We start from the raw sequence: 20000 nt of genomic DNA, 5'->3' as shown, positions 1-20000 counted from the left end.
CAGGATCTTAAAGGGACACTGTGTGAGATTTTTTGTTGTTTATTTCCAGAATTCATGCTGCCCATTCACACTAATGTTACCTATTTCATGAATACTTACCACCACCATCAAATTCTAAGTATTCATTATGAATGGAAAAATTGCACTTTTCATACATGAAAAGGGGGATCTTCTCCATGGTCCGCCATTTTGAATTTCCAAAAATAGCCATTTTTAGCTGCAAAAATGACTGTACTTGGACCATACTAAAAAATATTTGTTTAATAGGCTACTTAGTAAACTTTCATGTAAAGATCAAATTTAACAATAGGCAGCCCAGTTTCAATGAGCAGCATAGTTGCAGTACCTTTTTTGACCATTTCCTGCACAGTGCCCCTTTAAGCAGTGGATCCGGTATCCGGCAGGATCCTAAAAATCAGGATCCGGTGCATCTCTACTATACAGGGCATTTTTTCAGGGTGGAATCAACACAAGTAGAGTAGGATCTATCACTGTGAGTGTTGAAATCAACTCTGTAGCCCCGTCATGTGCACTGTTGTACCAGTGGAATGCACCGAAAAACGTCCTGGATGCCCTACAAAGCAAAAATGCAGTAACTGCGTTGTTGTAGAAAATTAGTTACTATGACTTTAATGACGTATATATCAAAGTTTAAATTTAAAGAAAATTATTAATCTGCATAAAAGGTGGTAATATTAAGTAACAAAACTGCTGCATGTCAATAACCTCCCCAAAACTACTTAGACTGGATTGCAGTATCATTTTAAAGTAATTTTACTCAGTTTTGAGCTCTGCGCAGTTACTGCCTTTTTGCTTTGTACACCCCTATGACCTTTGGTGAGACATTACAATTTGGTCATTGCCATTTTGGTAACAGCTAATTTATGACAGTGACTGTGTTTTACAGGGTTAAGTGTTGATGTCACACTGCAATAATGTACCGTGTATTATTATATTCACCTCTACCAATGTGGTGAGGTTGTCATTGCACTGTGGGCTGGTCTCTTTCTTGGAAAAATGTAATAAGGAAAGTGGGACATTCGTTTTTTTTTTTTTGGCAGCACAACAAATTTAGGAACACTTTCACTATTACGGTGAATTTTCCTGGGGGCCTTTTATTATGACCACCGAAATAAATGTCGCACATATCCAAAAAATAACTTCAGCACTGCCCTGCTGAAGGTGAACGTGGGGAAAAAAGTGCAAAAGCATGGAAGCTCGCCTTGCCATTCCAGTAGGTTACTAGTGTTATACGATCACAGGCTATGTGTGGATGTTTTTCTTCTTTTTTCTTGCCTTTTTATTTTATAACGCCAGTGATCAGGTTACTGTTACATTACTGTGGTTGTAATGTTTCCGGAAACTGATAGAGAAAGGATGTCATTACCGGAGGTCCGTAGCCAAGAGCGATTTGGAGGTCAAATTGCGCCCGGATGGGTACATGAGTGGCATGGCATGATGTAATGGGCGGCAGTGGCAGAGAAATCGAAAAGGCACAAAGAGCGCGGCGGCTAACAATAGTGTGCCCAGCGGTAAGCCTCTACCGCCTGGCACAGAGGAAAGCTAATGGCCGCTCCAAATAATTGGCTGAGCCACTCCTTAGCTCAGCTGGAGTACGAGGCAATGAGTGCTATGACGACTATATATAATGGCATATGCATGCTGCTCTGGAAATTGCCTCTGGGTGTGGTGTGCGATTGTGTTTGTTTGTTTGTGTGTGTGTGTGTGTGTGTGTGTGTGTGTGTGTGTGTGTGTGTGTGTGTGTGTATCTGATAGAAAGAGAGAGAGAGAGAGAGAGAGAGAGAGAGAGAGAGAGAGAGAGAGAGAGAGAGAGAGAGAGAGAGAGAGTGTTTAAGTTCAGTCTAGTGTGTGTGTGTGTGTTAAGTTAAGTCTACTCAAGTGTGGAAAAAGTAGATCCCTTTTGACGCTTTTATTTATCTGCTTGTTGTATCCCCCCCAACAAAAAAAGTCCATCCCCATCAGTAGCAATGCATCTCACAGGCAATTGTTCCTTCATTAAAAATATGATTGTTGTTGTCTGCTGTCATGTTGCATGAGGGCTTGAGGATTGAATTGAGGATGCTGAATGCCTCTGCTCTGCTGCTGCTTTAAAACGTGGCCACAAACAGGGTTGCCAAATTAGGCTGTTTCCCGCCCAATTGGGCTGCTTAGGATGGCCGTGCGCGGGTAAAAATGGCATTTAGCAGAAAAAACGGCCAATTTTTGCCAATCAATAGAATTGGGCGGGATTTTGTGCTTCTAGGAGGGTTTTGGGCATTTTTTGGGCTGGAAATCATCAGCCTCATCTGGCAACCCTGGCCACAAGGGCTGGGAGGCTGTGGCGGCGGGCGCTGCGCTTGGAGAGCGTCTGAAATATGAACTGCACGGCAACGAGAGCAGCGGCCATGTAATGAGCTCTTTTAAAATCCCACAGCTCATGGTCCATCTTATTTCACTAAGTCATGCAACGTAACTCTGTCTCTATGCTCTGCTTATAGTACTCACGCACACGTGCGCACGCATGCACGCACGCACACATGCACACATGCGCGCGCACACACACACACATACATACAACACACACCACCTCTACTTTGTCCTTTTTTATTTTTCTATTACATCCTCAGCCTAATAGTTAACTTTGTGTATGACAGACACACCACCTCTACTTTGTCCTTTTTATTTTGCTATTACATCCTCACACGCCCACACACACACACAAACACATGCACAGAGAGAGAGAGAGAGAGGGAGAGAGGAATAGAGAGAGCCGTCTGGACAGCTATGATGTACACAAACCATCTTGGTATTATGTGATCACATCAACTCAGGGCTAAACAGAATTCAAAGACTCTCAATACTCCACAATCATTCAAAGGTCAGACAATCATTTTGAAAAAAAATCAAGCATTCCTCCTCTCGTCGGCTGTGAATGTGTTCAATTTTCCCTTAAACTAAAGAAGGCAAGTGCTACACCCTCCATCATGACAACATTCTACAGAGGAACCATAGAGAGCGTCGTGTCCAGCTGCATCACAGTGTGGGGAGGAAGCTGCACGGAGAAAAACAGGAAGACACTCCAGCGTGTTGTGAACACAGCGAAGAAGATCATTGGAGTACCACTCCCCTCCCTGCAGGACATTTACACCGCACGCCTCACCCGAAAAGCACTGATGATCATCAAAGACACAAGCCACCCTGCACACAAACTGTTCAGCCTCCTGCCCTCTGGAAAGAGGTACAGGCGCCTCCGTTCCCGTACCACCAGGCTTGCAAGCAGCACGATGCATCAAGCAATCAAGATACTGAACACTCAACCCACTCTCCCTTCACTGTCAGCCTCTAGCCAGCCAGGCCACTGACAACGCTCCCCCCCCCTCATCCCCACCACCATATCTGCGACTGAACATTCCACCTGCACTACTACATCTGTGACTGAACTTTCAACCTGCACTAACTCAAAACATACACATGCACACACACACACACACACACACACACACACACACACACACACACACACACACACACACACACACACACACACACACACACACACACACACACACACACACACACACACACACACACACACACACACACACACAAGCACACTGCACTTTCTGCACTAAACCCAAACACACACACACTGACACACAACTCATACTCACACACATACACACACACACACACACACACACATACACAGGTACACACACACAGACGCACACCGCACTTTCTACCTGCACTAAACACACACACACACACACACACACACACACACACACACACACACACACACACACACACACACACACACACACACACGCACACGCACACAAAACACATACAAACACACACACACACACACATACTGCTGCTGGTGTATTTAATAAAAACCTTTTTTAATTATTTATTTCTTCAAATGCTACTATTACTATGTCAGAACGCTATAAAGGACTTTTAGAAAAAGAACAACAAAATACCTCCTCTTAATGTATGTTCTCTACAAGTCTTCTGTTGTCCAGTCTTGCACTTTAAATGTCTGTATGAGCAATGTCTACGTCCATACTGTCTATGTCCATGTATGAGTACTGTCTATGTCTATACTGTCTATGTCCTTACCTAGATTAGTCTATGTCTGCATGGGAGAGCAAGAAACGCAATTTCAAATTCTTTGTATGACCAGTGCATGTAAAGAAATTGACAATAAACTTGACTTGACTTGACTTGACTTGACTAAATGCTTTGCCTATTTATTTATTTGTGTTCTCAAAAAGGATTGAAGGATTGACACCTTATAAAATGGGTGCCGCGAGGGGGGGGGGGGGGGGGGTTACAGATTCTAAGGGCCCGACAACACTATCGTTAACGTAACGTAATTTGTCATTTTGGGGGCCCAAAATTTGAATCTTTCATGGGGCCCAACATTTTTAGCGGCGCCCCTGCCGTACAAAACGGTACTGTATATGCTTGTCCTCCCCTTTGTAGTCGGCCACTCCAGACCCCCTCTTCTCCATTCAGTAGTAGCCTATCTGGTGATCGGGGTGTTCTTCAGTGGGGAAAACAGCAGGATGGGGTGTTTGGATGAGTTGCACTCATCTCCCTATGCGCTGGAGAGGAAATCATCATCGCCACTAAGTGGAGGGGATTTGCTTGAAGAGCTCCGGCTCATGGTAATGACCCGCAATCTTTGGTGGGGCTTACACATTCAAATCCGGCGAGGATAGCCCCGTGAGCGCAGTGATTAATTTGAGGGGGGTTCTTTTAATAAGCGCACGTGGAGGTGTAGGAGAGCCGAGTGGAGACGAGGCGAGCGAGACGAGGCGAGACGAGACGAGGCGAGGCAAGCACGGCGGACATCAACGGCGAGCGTCTTGGAGGCTGACCTCGGCCATGTTAGGTCGCTCTCCCAGCGGCGGCTGGAGTGCGGCAGCAGTGCACTCTGGGAGCTTGGGGAGCCACGACATGGACAATTCAATTTAGCAAAGTTAAATATTTCTGGAATTGAAATGGAAGTCCTTGGGGGTGGGGGGGTCCTGGCAAGGGGATAGGGGTAAAAGAACTAACCTTAAAATCCTCCGGGTAAGAATCCTTGATAAGTTTTTAGAGAGGTGATTTCTCTTGACTGACATTCTTCAGCTACTTGAAAAAAGCGAGGGAAAAAAACCCAGAGGTCTTTCTTTTTTCCTTTTGGATTTGTAGACACACTTTGGTTGCAAAATATCTCTGAATCTATTCTTATCCATCTGCCCTTATTTCCCTTGAGTTCTCCTTCTCTTCCACTCCATCTTCTCAAAGATAAATGGATAGACTTGCCACAAGTGGATTTTAGCGGTATGACTTGGAGACATCCCTGATGAAGAAAAGAAAAGGATAGAAAAGCACTGCCTTGGGTGAATGTTACAATGTTCTGTAACATTTTTAGAATGTCAGATGGAGATCTTTTGTAATGAAGGAAATGTGCTTAATGGATCAAACAAACCAAGTAAGCTTAATGAGCACAGGCAGAATTTGAAATATTCTCACACACCATATCAATGGCCAATCTTACAGCAAATATTTGTAAAATTATATCAAACATTACCGGTATATCGTCATTAGCAATACATTATAACTATTATTGATATTCATCTAGTCTGTCACAAAACAAAATAAATCCTGATACCTCAGATGGCTGAGCCAATTTTGTTAAATTAAAGTGATTGAGAGGGGCAGAGCATGTCAGCAGGGGCGCTGACAGCTTTGGCTGGGCCCAGGACAAAATTATCTGAAAGGTCCCCCCAGCCCAATAGATACAATGTAATGAGGACCCAATTCTGGGCCCCCTCTCTCTCTGGGCCCTAGGGCAACTGTCCCCTTTGTCCCCCCTATCAGCACCCCTGCATGTCAGTGAGCTCTTCACCAGGCTTTGCCTATATCATATTGCTTCAGCTTAGTTAGTGAAGTTTCAAAATGACATTAACTCATTCAAAATCAAAACCGTAAAGCTCGTTTATTTTGTTTTTTATCTGTCCCCATTTGCCTCATTTTGTGCTTTGATGAACTACTTAAGCCCTTTAGGCCAAGCTATTTCCTTCATCAGGGTTTCTGGTTCCTTGATTATGTGAACACTTGTGTGAACACGTTGATACTTTAGGAAATAACATCTCTTCCCTCAAGGAAAATGAGTGAACAGATTGGCTGATAATAGGCAGAGGATGTGGTTATATATCATGTCAGGAGTAGTCTATGTTGATCCTTATCTTCTCATGATGCTGCCGCATTGAATCCCTGCATCTGCTTTCAATGTTTTGTGTGTCCTCTCAGACACACTTTTCCTGGTCTAAATTGGTCCATTTGTTTTTTTTTAATCTACTTGCCTTTTAATACATCCGTTCACGTCATGTCTGTCGTGTGTGTGAATAGAAATGTGCATCTGTGACTATTATTTTCTCCTCCAGTGTAGCACTTCTTTCCCCTTCCCTTCGTCACACGTGTTGCTTGTTAGATGAGCTCAGGACCAGTCAACAGCACCTCTTCCGAGGAGTGTGCTTTGTTTCTCTACGTTTCCCCATACTCTATTTCTGTGTTGCTTTCGTGTGCTGTAGAGTCAAAATAGCTTCAGCTTCAGAGAGATGTACAGAGACAACCCAGATGAATGGAGGGAGAGGAGGGGAAATGAAAGGCACTCCAGCTGTCATGCACAAAAACCATGTCTGACATGGACAGAGTGGCAATTTACAGACAGGGCGATAGCTTGACATAAAGGGTGAAATAATGAAATACAGAAGAATAGATGCATAGAGAGAGAGAGAGAGAGAGAGAGAGAGAGAGAGAGAAGAGAGAGAGAGAGAGAGAGAGAGAGAGATAACCACATATTGTATTGGTCTGGGCATCTGTGGACCTCTCTCTCTCTCTCTCTCTCTCTCTGTACGTGTGTGTGAGTGCATGTGTGCGTGTGTGTGAGTGCATGTGTGCGTGCGTGTGTTGTCGTTAGATAACGCAAAAAAAAGTCTTCAGTGAGTGAGATTGTGTGATTCTGAGGTGAACATTCCAAATATTGACACCGGGAGCCCTTCTTTGCTGTTCGATTCACGGAGAAAGCTTTTTACAGCTTCTTTTAGACATCTCCACTCTGTACTGGCTGCCCATAGATCACTGAAGGCTAGATCTATAGAATGCCACGGATGAAAAGCTGAACTCCTGCTATGGGAGTCGAATAGAGCTCATTGATGCAGGATGTCTCTGTTGTTATCTCTGATGTGTTGGATCAGCCAACCCGCTGCCCACGAGCTAAACATTTTGATGAATGGGCTTTCAGCTTGCAGGAAATTTGATCAACCCTTGTAATTACAGTCATTAACTTACTAAGACAGCAATACAAAGAGACCCACCGAATGCGCTATCACATAAACAGACCACACACATTCAAAAAGAGACACATACCTGTAGGAAAACCACAGGCAGACTGAAGCACCCCATTGAAGGTTATTCCACGATATTGACCTACTCGGTGCACATTACGTATTTCGTAGTCTGAATGCATGTCCAACCTTGAAAGATAAATGAGTCATCCATTGTTATAGGCCACTAAAGAAATGACCAGTCTTTGTAAGGAGGGTTCTATACAGATGGACCAAGAAGCGGTGCGGAGATCAGGGCAATTGAAATGAAGTGACCAGGAAGCCTGATTTTAAGCCAGTCATTTCCCAGTGTTGTCTGTCAGCAGTGAAACACATCTTTGTGCCAGTTTTTCAAGACACAACTTTACTTATTTTAATTCATATGGCTGTAAATGAGCGCAAATAGGAATAGGAATGTCTAAAATGTTTGTCTATGTATGTCTGGTCACACGTATGTTGCAAATCACATGCTCAATGTCTCTGACCTATGAAGCTTATAGGGTTTAGGTTCGGCTAAGGTCATGTGATTGTAAGCAATAAACGGAATGAAACTGCCGTACATTTCAACAAACCATCTGTCAGCTCTCTGCAGGGCGGCTAACCAAACAAAGCATTACACTGAACGTGAACGAGGGAACTTTACTCTCAGGACTCATTTGAAGCTGGAATGACACGCCAGTCTTGGAAATCACGAGGACCGGCCAGGGAAAGCCAGGGTGCAGAAGCCATTGGGTCGTAATTGTTATGATAGTGTAATGGCCATTTGCTCAAGCAACCATTGGAAATGGCACTGGCGGTAGAAGTAAGCAGATTTCGCACAGAGAGAGAAAGGGAGAGAGAGAGAGAGAGAGAGGGAGAGAGAAAACAAGCAGATGGCAAACTGTCCAAGGTTTAAGAGTAAGTAATAGACTACAAAGGATGAGCTCTAAAATCGAGGGGTAATGGTGCAATGCGCATCACAGCAGAAACGCTATTTTAAGTTCATCAGCTTGTTTCAAAGGACAAACGTGGCTTTGTACAAAGCACAAATCCTTGCTGGATTTATACGATACATCGAGGATGATTGCAGATGTAAACACCAGGGTGTTTCTGAGTGCATCACGTACGAGGAGAGAGGGGAGGCTAGATTTCACGAAGCAATTCGCTCTTCTAATCTATGCGCGCATTAACACCTCCACGGGCGAGACGGTCTGCTGCCAAACCTTGGCCCCTGAGCGCAATACATGTGCTCCGAAAAGCTCATAGGGGGAAAGATATTGCTTTTCATGCACGCAGACAGCCTCATCAATGATTGCAATTGAAAGTGTTTGGATAGCTTGTGGTAAGCATGGGGCTGTGTAGCTGTGCTTCTACCGTACTGAAATACTGTCTAATTAACACATCACATTACTTGTACAGCACTTGCGTAATGTCACTGTAGCCTACAGTATATGAGAGGATATGTGAAGAGCTCTTTTCCGTTATAAAACCCATTAAAAAAAAACATTTCAATAAATATTTTTTAAAATCTGATTTGTAGACAGCATCGGGGAAATGGAAACTAATTTAATGTTGTCTGTCCATAGCACATTCAAACATTAAACATGGATGTCAATGATTAACAGAGAAAGACAGTAAAAGCGCTTTTTAAAAATGTTCTTGAAAATGGATATATAACTCTTTGGAAAAGAGTACATCATGGGCAAGGTTGCAATTACTATAAATATATATATTTTCAGTTAATGATTAGGTAATGATGCATACTGCTTTGCTCTTCCCTACAGGATATTTGACTGTTACCATTGAGCCTCTACCACCTGTTGTTGTTGGTGAAACCGTGACACTGAAGTGCAACTTTAAAACGGATGGGAGACTGCGAGAGATTGTCTGGTATCGGGTAAGTGATGAAAGGAATTCTTTGTTTTACCTCCCCGTTCCCTTTCGCTGCTTCTCAGCGTCTTCATTTATTAATTTGTTTGTTTGTCTTTTGACGTTTTAGTATTCCTCTCACTTTGTGTGGTTTTGTCGGCAGGCCAGATTCCAAAGCATTCCCGCAAGTTCTGCTATCTGCAATGAACATTTGTCAGTGTTAGTCTCTCTCTCTCTCTCTCTCTCTCTCTCTCTCTCTCTCTCTCTTTCTCTCTCTCATCTAGCATTCATATCTAGTGTCTACTGACTGTCTGTTTAGGTAAAAACAAAGCAGCGTGTGTACTTTTTTGCTCCTGTGATTTCTTATCTGTCCAATGCAGTATCTCATCCAGTGGTTTGTTTCTCAGTGCACTACTACCAATATGTAATTGTGAAGGCGTCGGGTACCTATGGCGGCAACCACAACAGCCCCTCTGTGTTCCGAAAGGCTATCATTTAGTTAACAGCATTGCAGGTGCGAACGAGACCATGGTGGTGTTTAGGGGACAGAGAGTGATATGCTCTTTTTTTGTCCCAAGCAGCCAGCCGTACCCGGGGCCTTAATGGCTCACAGCTGTCCCCTCCATGCCTGCAGGAGCCCCCGTCGGTCTCATGCTTTACTCCAGCACAGCGGGCCAAAGACAATTAAAACCAGCCACATCCCTTTGTCTTTCTCCTCCTCCTCCCCCCCCCCCCCCCCCCCCTTCCCCCCCCCCCCCCCCCCCCCCACCCCCCCCCCCCCCCCCTCTTATATCCTCCACAAACAGCCAACCCACATCCACATCCCACAGCCCCCGAGCCGAGTAGTGATGTGTCGGCCGCGAACGAAACGGCTCTAAGAACCGGCTCTTTTAAGTGAACGACGGGAACCGGCTCCGCAATAGGAGCCGTTTTAGATTTTTTTTTTGGGAGCCGTTTTTGTTTTTTTGTTTGTTTCGTCCTTCTCTCCCCCTCCCTCTCATTGTGTGTATCCTCTAAAAGTGCCAGTGGTTACAGAGCAGGTGTTACAGACACACTCACAGCGATCAGAAATACATATGTAGGCCTATTAATACCTTTTTAATATACTTTGTATTTGGGTATGTTGGGTCATTATTTAACGGCTGATTATAATCAAAGTGTTATTCATAAAAGCTTTTACACAGCATGCACTGCCCAAAGCGCTTCACAATGTCAATAATGAAAAAAAATAAAATGAACACTATTAATTTATGAATAATATAAACATATACTGTATGTAGGAAGCCGTTTGGGAGCCGAAATAGCCGGCTCTCCATAGTAAGAAGAGCCGGCTTTCCATAGTAAGACGAGCCAATAGAACCGCATCTCAAAGAAGAGCCGAAAATCCCATCACTAGAGCCAAGGCTTTCATTCAGACATTTTATTTGGCCGCCAACACCATCACCAACACCACCCCCACCACTGGAAGGCATGAGCCTGGAGATGAGCTGCTGTCCAGATGCTGTGTCTAATCCTGCGATGGCAGTATGGAGACACTGAGGCCAGTAATTATGGTCTGGGGGGGCAGCTGTCTCTGCATTTCCCATATAAGGAGACGAGTGCTATCAGGACGAGATGAAGGGTCACTCAGACATACTGTACATTAGGAGCATGGTTTGGGAGAGAGCGGGTGGTGGGTGGTGAAGAGGATGATGATGATGATGATGATGATGATGATGATGATGACGACGACGGCTTCATCATGGCTCTTTGGCTTCATCATGGCTTGAATTAAGTTCACTGATTAAACTTTCAGAAATGTTGTATCCACAAAAACAGAGTTGGATCAGAGTGCCCTCCCTGGTACAGAGCTGCATTGAAATGAGCAGCAGAGCCGCCTCGATAACACCCATTCCAATAATATCTGATATTAAAATTATGACCAGCAGAGACCGGTTTTAATTTCAAATGGAATAATGGAGGCAGATAACCGCCATTATAGTTGCTCTTTAATAATGGCTGCCTTTGATTCCACCTTGTATCTCCTCCACTTCATGAAATTCTGAATCTCCAAAGTCCCTCCCTCCTTGCAAATGCTGACCTTTTCAGACAAGACAAAGAGAGATTAATGGCACTTTACATATTAGCCACCCCACCATACATCATGCTGAATGGTTGGACATTTTCATAGCATCAGGACGGGAATCTGAAGAAACTGTTTGTTTTTGCCGGAGTTTCACCTCGTTACACCTGACTGACCGCAGCTTGCTTGAAGCACAGGGAGGTGGTTTAAAGACTCCTCATAACCTTTTGACAATTTTCCAACAACTGGCATACAAGATTGTGATCTGCAAAGAATGAAAAACATGACAGAAAGCCCTCAGTTTCAGCATTGGACAGCAGGAATTTTGCAGAGTACTTTGTTAAACTCTGGACAATATATCTACATTTCGCTTTGCATGCTTTGGGGGTGGATAATCTCGGTTGGCTTTATTTCCTCATCCACCGTTTTGAAAGCTCACTTGCATGTCGTTCTCTCCATTAGTCTTTATTCACAGTGTGACTATTCAAATGGCACTGTCCATGAGATGAAACAAAATGGGCTATTTGAAATGTTGAATATGATCACGTCGCAGCACGGGGCAGACAGCCAATCTGGTCCCATTATGCGCAATGAGTGCAAGTTTGTGTGTGTGAGTTGAAAGAATGCGGCTTGATGGGGATCATTCAGCCTCTCGCTTAATGATGATTCTGGAAAGAGAGGGGAAGTGTTCACAGCCTTCTTATTACTAAAGCTATTTGCCTATTGACAGCCTCTGCTTTAGACCAGGTCTGTAGAGAACAGGGCCATCGGCGATCAAATGCTGGCGGCCGATCAAGAAACCCGGAGGTGGTAATAAGAACCATGCCGCGTCTCCTCCAGGGCCACTCCTCATTATAGCAAGCTAATGCATTATAAATCAATTAGACACGCTTGGCAGTCAACGTTTTTTAATCTCCCTCCTTTTATTTGACTAAACTGTTGAATTCTCTTTCTTTCTTTCTTTCTTTCAATTTTTTTGTCTTCCTTTTCCTGTTCTTGAAACACAACGCGGGTTGATGTGTCCACCTTGGGGAATTGCCGTATCTAATCGAAGGCAAACCGACGAGACGGAGGCTTTGTGAATTAAAGATCGCAAGCCATGGGTTGTTCATTACCGACGTACCTTTATCTTGACAGATTCTGTATGAGGATTTGGAAATGCACACCGGGGCCCTCTGCGCTCCTCTAAGCACATCCTCAACAAAAGCGTAGGCCACGGTGTAACCACTCAAGATAATATGTGGATATTGCCCAAGAAATACTCTAGAGCCAGCTTACCGGGCTCGCTATCTGGCACAACATGGAGACAAAGATCTCTGAAGCACGGTGTGGTAATACCAACTGCTTTTGTTTCCTTGTACACAGGAAATATTTAAACTTCAGGCTAGTAGTCTCATTGCTTCATGTGTCCAGACAAGGTGTCCTTACAGCGCAAATAAAACTATCACAAATATGTTTTGACAAGCGTGTCCCTGAACACACCAGTGATCTGATTCCTCATTAGGTTGTCAGATCAGAGCCATCGTCTTGTCAAGCAATCGGGCGTGTGGCACATCTGAGGGCTGACAGTACATCTAAATCTTGGTTGTTGTATGTTAATTCCATGATTTTTTGTCTTCTGTTTATTCATGCAACAAATCCATTCCTTATTACCATGGGTCAATAAAACGTGTCAGACAGTGACTTGATGCTGACATTCTCATAAATATACAAAATCACATCCCCTTTGTTTGCGGGCTCTAAAATCAGTCGATTATGGACTGCGCAACTGAAGACATGTCCCTGGGGTTAATTATTTTACATAGACGAATTGTCGGAGGCAGTTGCCCTATCTGTAAAATATGAGAGTGAGACAATCAGAGTGAGACAAAGAAAACCAAATGAAGTGTGTGTGTGAGAGAGAGAGAGAGTTGAGAGAGTTGAGAGAGAGAAGAAATGGCACTCAATTATCAAAGCCATTTATCCAGTGCCCCAAGAAGGTTGACAAATGCTTGCTAAAGCAAACATAAAACCATCCAAAGTGTAAACAGTAGTACTCTCAGGACGGCATAAATGCATTTACTCTCTGCGTTGCGCTCTACGTGCACCCTCCCCCTGCTCAGGATAGGGCGCCGTCAATGTCTACAGCAGTGGTTCTCAAACTTTTTGTGTGACGTACTACCTGAGAAAATATTGAGCTCTCCGAGTACCACCTTGACAACCAACATTAGAATATCGCAGTTAAGGCCTTCCATATTCACTTTTGCCAGTCAATACAGAAGAGGTTCATCATGACATCAACAGCTATGGTCACATTGAGTGCAAATTTGTTTTTAAATTTCTTGCTTGCCTATTATTATTCTGCATTATGTTTTCCGATTCATACAGTTCAATATTTGAGAATGTGAGACCGAAGAGACAGTTTGCGCACCACTGATCTACAGTAATATCATCAAGCCGTCACGTGCCACGTTAAAATGCCTTTCTGGCAGCCTATAAATTACTGAGCAGGAGAGAGAGAGAGAGAGAGAGAGAGAGAGAGAGAGAGAGAGAGAGAGAGAGAGAATAAAAGAGAGAGAATGAAAGAGAGAGAAGGAAACAGAGGGGGCAAGAGAACGAGGGTTGACTGTATTCCTATCACTCTGAAGACATGGTGTATTATAGCAGCGTGTGAGCATTGAGGGGACGGAAGGGCCCACGAGAGGCCGCTCGGCGCTGTAGTGCCTGGCAGTTCACCTCACGCTGTGCTTGTTCTGATTATGTCATTCTAATGAAGAGCCATCCCTGGTGCCGCCCCCCGCGGGTGCGCTGTGCATTGGGGTGGTGCGTGTTGGGGGTGGGGTGATGGGCGATGGGGTGGGGTGTGGTGTGTGGGGTGGTGCTGTGGGTGGAGGGGGTTCCGCCTGGTTGCCTGTTGAGTGCCGCTGTTCATCGTCTTTAATCTTCCCCGGTTTACCCTCCCCGCCACCCCACCAACCAAGACTCATTACCAAGAACCACCTTGCCGGCACTGACAGCCCCCTCTCTTTCTCTCTCCCTCTCCCTCTCTCTCTCTCTCTCTCTCTCTCTCTCTCTCCCCCCATCTTAACCTCCGTTCCCCTTGCCCCTCCATGCATACGCATGCCTTTACACACATACCCACATATCGGCCATACCATGAAATGCACCACCTAGCACCACCCTTCACCCTGCCCCCTTTTCTTCTTTTGCAAGTCAATTCGCTGATTTCATGACTTGAAAATGTGTGACTTCCCATATGGAAAGGATATTGAATTTACAAATTCTAAAATATTTTAATATGACAGTGAAAACAGATATACAGTATAGGCCAAAAATTTGGACACGCTTTCTCATTCAAAGCATTGTCTTTATTTCACTGACTATTTACAGCCTACATTTTATTGTTTTGGCATCAAAAACTGTGCATGAACACATACAGAGTGATGTGCTTAACAAAAAATATCAATTCTAACAGTTGTCCAATGGGGATGTCAGCTGTCTGTCCACCTGACGTTGACGCGGCACTACTGATGGTCTCACGTGTTTCAACAAGCTTATTTTTTGTCTATTTTCAAGCAAAAACACCCAGTAAGTCAAGTCAATCTTAATTGAAACACAAATGTCACCCAATAACCATCCCAGTTGCACACAACTAGAGCTCAGGAATCAATGTCACAGACATGTTGGGAACTTTTGTTACTTCTAGGCTTTGGTTATACATGAAGAGTTCAGATGCCAAACCCCCTAAGTGCCATTTCAGAAAATAATCTTATTAATTTTTATTTAACAGAAAGCTATCAAAATTGCATATTTTTTATTTTATTCATGTAATATAACCATTTATATGTATTATCAAGTACATGAATGTAAACCAAACCAACAACGGGGTTCTCTAAAAATATAGAAGTGCAGGTCTTCAGAAATGGAGTTAGGGGGTTTTGCATCTGAACTCTTCACATGGTACATGTCATGTATGTTTTTTTTCCAGACAACCTAAATATAAAACCATCAATAGGTATAATTACCATGATTTGTTATTGATCGTTATGTGATATGTACTGTATTATTATTAATCACTACTATTCAATACATTAAATATCTCCAAGTCCAAGGGGCATGTGTGGACTCCGACCAGAGTGGTATCGAGGAGAAGCTGAGAGAGCCTTGTGTTATCGGAAGCCGTACTAATTAGAAGGGACGTGTCAAGGGTGAATTAGAAGGAAAAAAAACACACACACATCACTTGATCGCGGCCAAGTCTGTCTTGGATGAGCCCAAGTGCCAAACTGCCTAACCTCGTCAGCCAAGGAATTTCTTACCCACTGATGGCAATGCCAGATGAAAGACACAGAGTGTCTAGAGGAACTCAGATATTGAAATGAAGGTTAAATTGGTGTGACAAGTCAAGCAGTTCAGACAGATGGAAGACCTTGGCGATCTCCCTCTTGCTGTGTTATCATTTTATCAGTGATTCGGTGGCAAATCAATTTTCTCTCTTAATGACGTTTTTTTCTCTCTGTTGAGCAAATCTGCCTTGATAACTCATCATCGGACATGTGGTGTGAGGATTCAAAGTCAGTCACTCATCCGTATCTGTTGAAAAGAATCTCAATCTTATTTGATGCAGGGGTTTTTCTTCAGCTTCAGTGCTAAAAAGCTGCATCATCTGCTATTGGACAACACATACATATCCATTGCATGTACATATGACACATTCTGTTTACATTACATTACACTTAGCTAATGCTTTTATCCAAAAAGACTTACAATTACTTTTAAGTTACAATATAATGGCTACAGTGTCTGGAGTCAGGTGCCTTGCTCAAGGGCACTTATGCCATGGAGTGAGATAGGGAGTAGGAGAATGGCATTCGAACCTGCAACCAAAAATACTGAATCAAACCAAGATAAAGCAAAACACGCCCACTCAATGCAAAAGCGTGTGAAAAAGTTGGGTCTCCTAAGGGGGCGTTGTCCCCTACTTCTTCTTCTCTTTTTGAAGTGTTTGCGCAAGACGTGCGCTACCGCCATCTACAGCGCTAAGGGGACTTAATTGATTCTCAACCTCAGGACTCCGAAGGTCTCCTAACCGAAGGTCTCCTAAAGGGGCGTTCACCCGACATAAAGTCGATACCGGAAAAGAAACAAAATGACGCTTCTTGGTTAGATCCAGTTTCTTTGCTGCAACCCTCTGATCTAAAGGCCATGTCCTTAACCATGAGGGCACGGCTCTGCCCACTTTAGACCTTGATCTTAAGACCTGACTGATCATCCAGCCATGTATTTTGGGATGTATGACTGAAAAATGAAAAAAGGTCGCACCATGCATAGGTTTCTTTTTATTTACACAGACGCGTTTCGGCGCTCTGCCTTCCTCAGCCTTCCTCATCCTTTTGGGATGTATGAAAATGGAACACTCCTTTTATTTCAGCATTACACTTCCTGGTTCACTACAGTTTCCACAATCTTTGCTTGTAGAAATGGATAGTTGGATACCTAAAGTTGGAACCAGACTGGAAGGATTATTGGCCTTTGCGAAATATTTGCTTTCAATATTGTTGCCTACACTGTACAGGGATTCTCTATGTCTCTCTGTGTCTGTGTCTCTGTCTCTGTCTCTGTCTCGCGCACGCACACGCACGCGCACACACACACACACACACACACACACACACACACACACACACACACACACACACACACACACACACACACACACACACACACACACACACACACACACACACACACACACTATATGTGCATGTATGGTGTATGTATGGTTGTTGCGCTGGCTTAGCTAGTTGCCCACATTCTGACAAATCCCATTACAGCTATTGACACTGAGGGACATGATCACACTATGCAAATAAAGTTGTCTTGGCAAGATAATGCATCACTTCTAGGCAGCAGTCTGTAGGGAGAGAGAGGGGGAGAGGTTGCATATGAGTGGGAGAAAGAAGAGGAGAGGGAGGGGGAGAGAGAGAGAGAGAGAGAGAGAGAGAGAGAGAGAGAGAGAGAGAGAGAGAGAGAGAGAGAGAGAGAGAGAATCCAGATTAGCGCCGTTAGCACAGTTTTTTTGGAACACTGCTGCATTTTGTTTTTTTCCGAACCTGTGAGTCAGACAGCTGGCTGCGACTGTGTCACCACAGCATTGGGTAGAGAGCGGCTCTTGACCCAGAAGTCCTGTGGATACTAATCCTGTTTTTTTCTCTGAGCCGAGTGGATAGAGAGAGAGAGACAGAGAGAGAGAGAGAGGGAGAAGGCGGATGGGCGGAGGGAGGGGTGGCTAAGGAGAGATAGAGGGAGGCTTGAGAGGATATCGGGAGGAGGGATGCAGCCTTGCTTTGCCACTGTTGAGAATCGCTGTCCCTCAAATTCTCTCTGCCTCTTTTCTCTGCCTCCCTCCTTCTTTTTTTCCCCTTTCTTTCCATCTTTTTTTTTGACAGTTCTGCCTCTGCTTGGTTGCCGAGGCAACGGGAGTGTAGGCACCGGCGGAAGGGGAGCGCGTTCTTTCTTTCGTTCGTTGGCTCACTGTGTGTACACACAGCACTCCCCTGTGGGGCTTTTCTGTGTGTCTCGCTTCCCACAGACTTCTGCCCATATATCCCCATTTCTTTGGCTCTCACGGAAGTCATACAGCATCGCAACATTGTAGCATATTTATAGTAGAGATATAATCTTTACCTACTTATAGAGAACTTAAATGTCATTAACGCTTCTTCATTTGAGCAAATGTTGAAGTCATCTGCATCTGCATATGCCATTGTCAAGTTATGGAATTACACTATGATACAAAATTACCCACACAATTTGAAGGAATATAAATCAACAGATTCATGACTGTAACATAAACACACATAACATTTGAGATGTAGATGTACTTTCATTTGTGGCTATATTGGATAATGAATATCTTTATTCATTAACAACTGAATACCATTACTAACTGGTTTCTGGAAAGGCCATATCACACGAAAGCATCATGATTTTATGCACACAGTCCCTTCTCTCCGTAATCTCCCCCTGCAGCACCTCTCTGACCCACCTACGGCTCCCGACCCCTAGTTTGGGAACCACTGGTGTCAAGGAGCCTGACACTGTTACCCTCCATACACCATAAAACCGGTATTGGCCTACATTGGTAAGAAAGAGCATCATATACATTCGTGCAGGTGTATTATAGGCAATTGGGGTTTCATGGCCAGAAAATCTCTATGCCCTCCGCCGCCACAATCGCAATCATATATATACTCTGTGGCGTCTAATGAGGCCGCATTCACGAGTATACCCCAAAGAGCCGTGAGGGCAATAGCTTGGCACTAATGGCAAGTCCTCACTTAATGGTGCGAGTAATTGCTTGATATCCTTCGATATTTACACTCAATTGAACATTTCTGTAACTTGCTCGTCTCACAGCGACACAATATTGTCACTGCATAACCATAATCAGGCCATCTAGTATGTGATTGCAATTGCTGTTTGCTGCCGCTGATTGTCATAATGAGCCTGGCTGCATTGGGTTATCTGTCTTTCAAACCAAAATAAAATTAAAAAAGAAACTGTTCAAAATGCCCATTGGCCTTAGGGAGCGGCCAATTAGTCTTTTTCAGGGCCTTCTCCTGCATGATTCTCATTACTGGTGCTGTCTTTTGTTCTGAACACCAACTAGACCTAAAAAGAAAAGAAAGTGGTGATTCTATCGATCTCAAACGATCTCAAACTCTGAACTCTTCTCTCAACAGTCGCCTGTTTTTGTTTTTAATCATATCTGGTTCAGAGAGAAAATTTTGTGACAGAATACTGTACAATACGGTGTGCTGTGGATTTGAAGTGTGTTGGTGTGTTACTCTGTGTTGTGTTAGTGTGTGTGTATGTGTTTGTGGAAGTTTTTCTGTGCGCATATTTCTGCACCTTTGTAGAAGTGAGAGTGTCACAGAGCGATGAGATGTCATAGTGCGATTGCTGTGTGTGTGTGTGTGTGCGCAACATGATCTCCAAAAATTCCGTGCTCCTGGACACGGATGTTAAGGACACAAAATCCGTGTCCAGGAGCACAGATTTTGCCAAAATTCTGTGCTCCTGGACACGGAATTGTTTTCCGTGCTCCTGGACACGGAATTGTTTTCCGTGATGGACACACAGAAGTGCTCTCTTTTATACTCCAACAGTTCTATGTTTCCACAGTCTTTGACCTCAGTCAAATATTTTTTCTCAAAAAAAACATTTCTAACTGACAGGTTATGGTTAGGGATTGTTTTGGTCTGGGCACAGCTAGTATTCTTTCATTCATTATATGAATTTGATAGCCTATCAACCAACTGGAAAAGGTATTTCTCAAAAATATGTCTTTAATGACAGGTTAAGGTTAGGGAATGTTTTGGTCAGGGCACAACTTAAATTTCTATAGCATTATTTTGCTTAGGATTAGCATTTGTTATGTATTTTCCAATGATAGAGTTAACACAGTGCTATGAGTATATGGAAAACAATTCCGTGTCCAGGAGCAAGGAAAACAATTCCGTGTCCAAGAGCACAGAATTTTGGCAAAATCCGTGCTCCTGGACACGGATTTTTTGTCCTTAACATCCGTGTCCAGGAGCACAGAATTTTTGGAGATCAGGCTGGTGTGCGTGCGTGCGTGCATGCGCGCGCGTGTGTGAGAGAGACAGATATGTCAGAAATGGGTGCTTTTTTGACGATGTATCCCGCTACCGATATATTGA

At 43.9% G+C, this 20000-nt stretch overlaps 1 protein-coding gene across 1 annotated transcript in view; it reads left to right on the top strand.

The window, feature by feature from the left end:
* The window catches only part of igsf21a (immunoglobin superfamily, member 21a), a 334005-nt gene that overhangs the window by 98543 nt on the left and 215462 nt on the right, over positions 1–20000 (top strand). The window contains exon 2 of the mRNA XM_063216317.1: positions 9149–9261. Within this exon, the coding sequence (XP_063072387.1) occupies positions 9149–9261 (113 nt within the window). The remainder of the gene's footprint in view (positions 1–9148; positions 9262–20000) is intronic.

This window comes from Engraulis encrasicolus, chromosome 14 (assembly GCF_034702125.1).
Source record: "Engraulis encrasicolus isolate BLACKSEA-1 chromosome 14, IST_EnEncr_1.0, whole genome shotgun sequence".
Lineage (NCBI taxonomy): Eukaryota > Metazoa > Chordata > Actinopteri > Clupeiformes > Engraulidae > Engraulis > Engraulis encrasicolus.
Note: the sequence above shows the minus strand (reverse complement) of the source record. Positions and strands in the feature narration are given on the sequence as shown.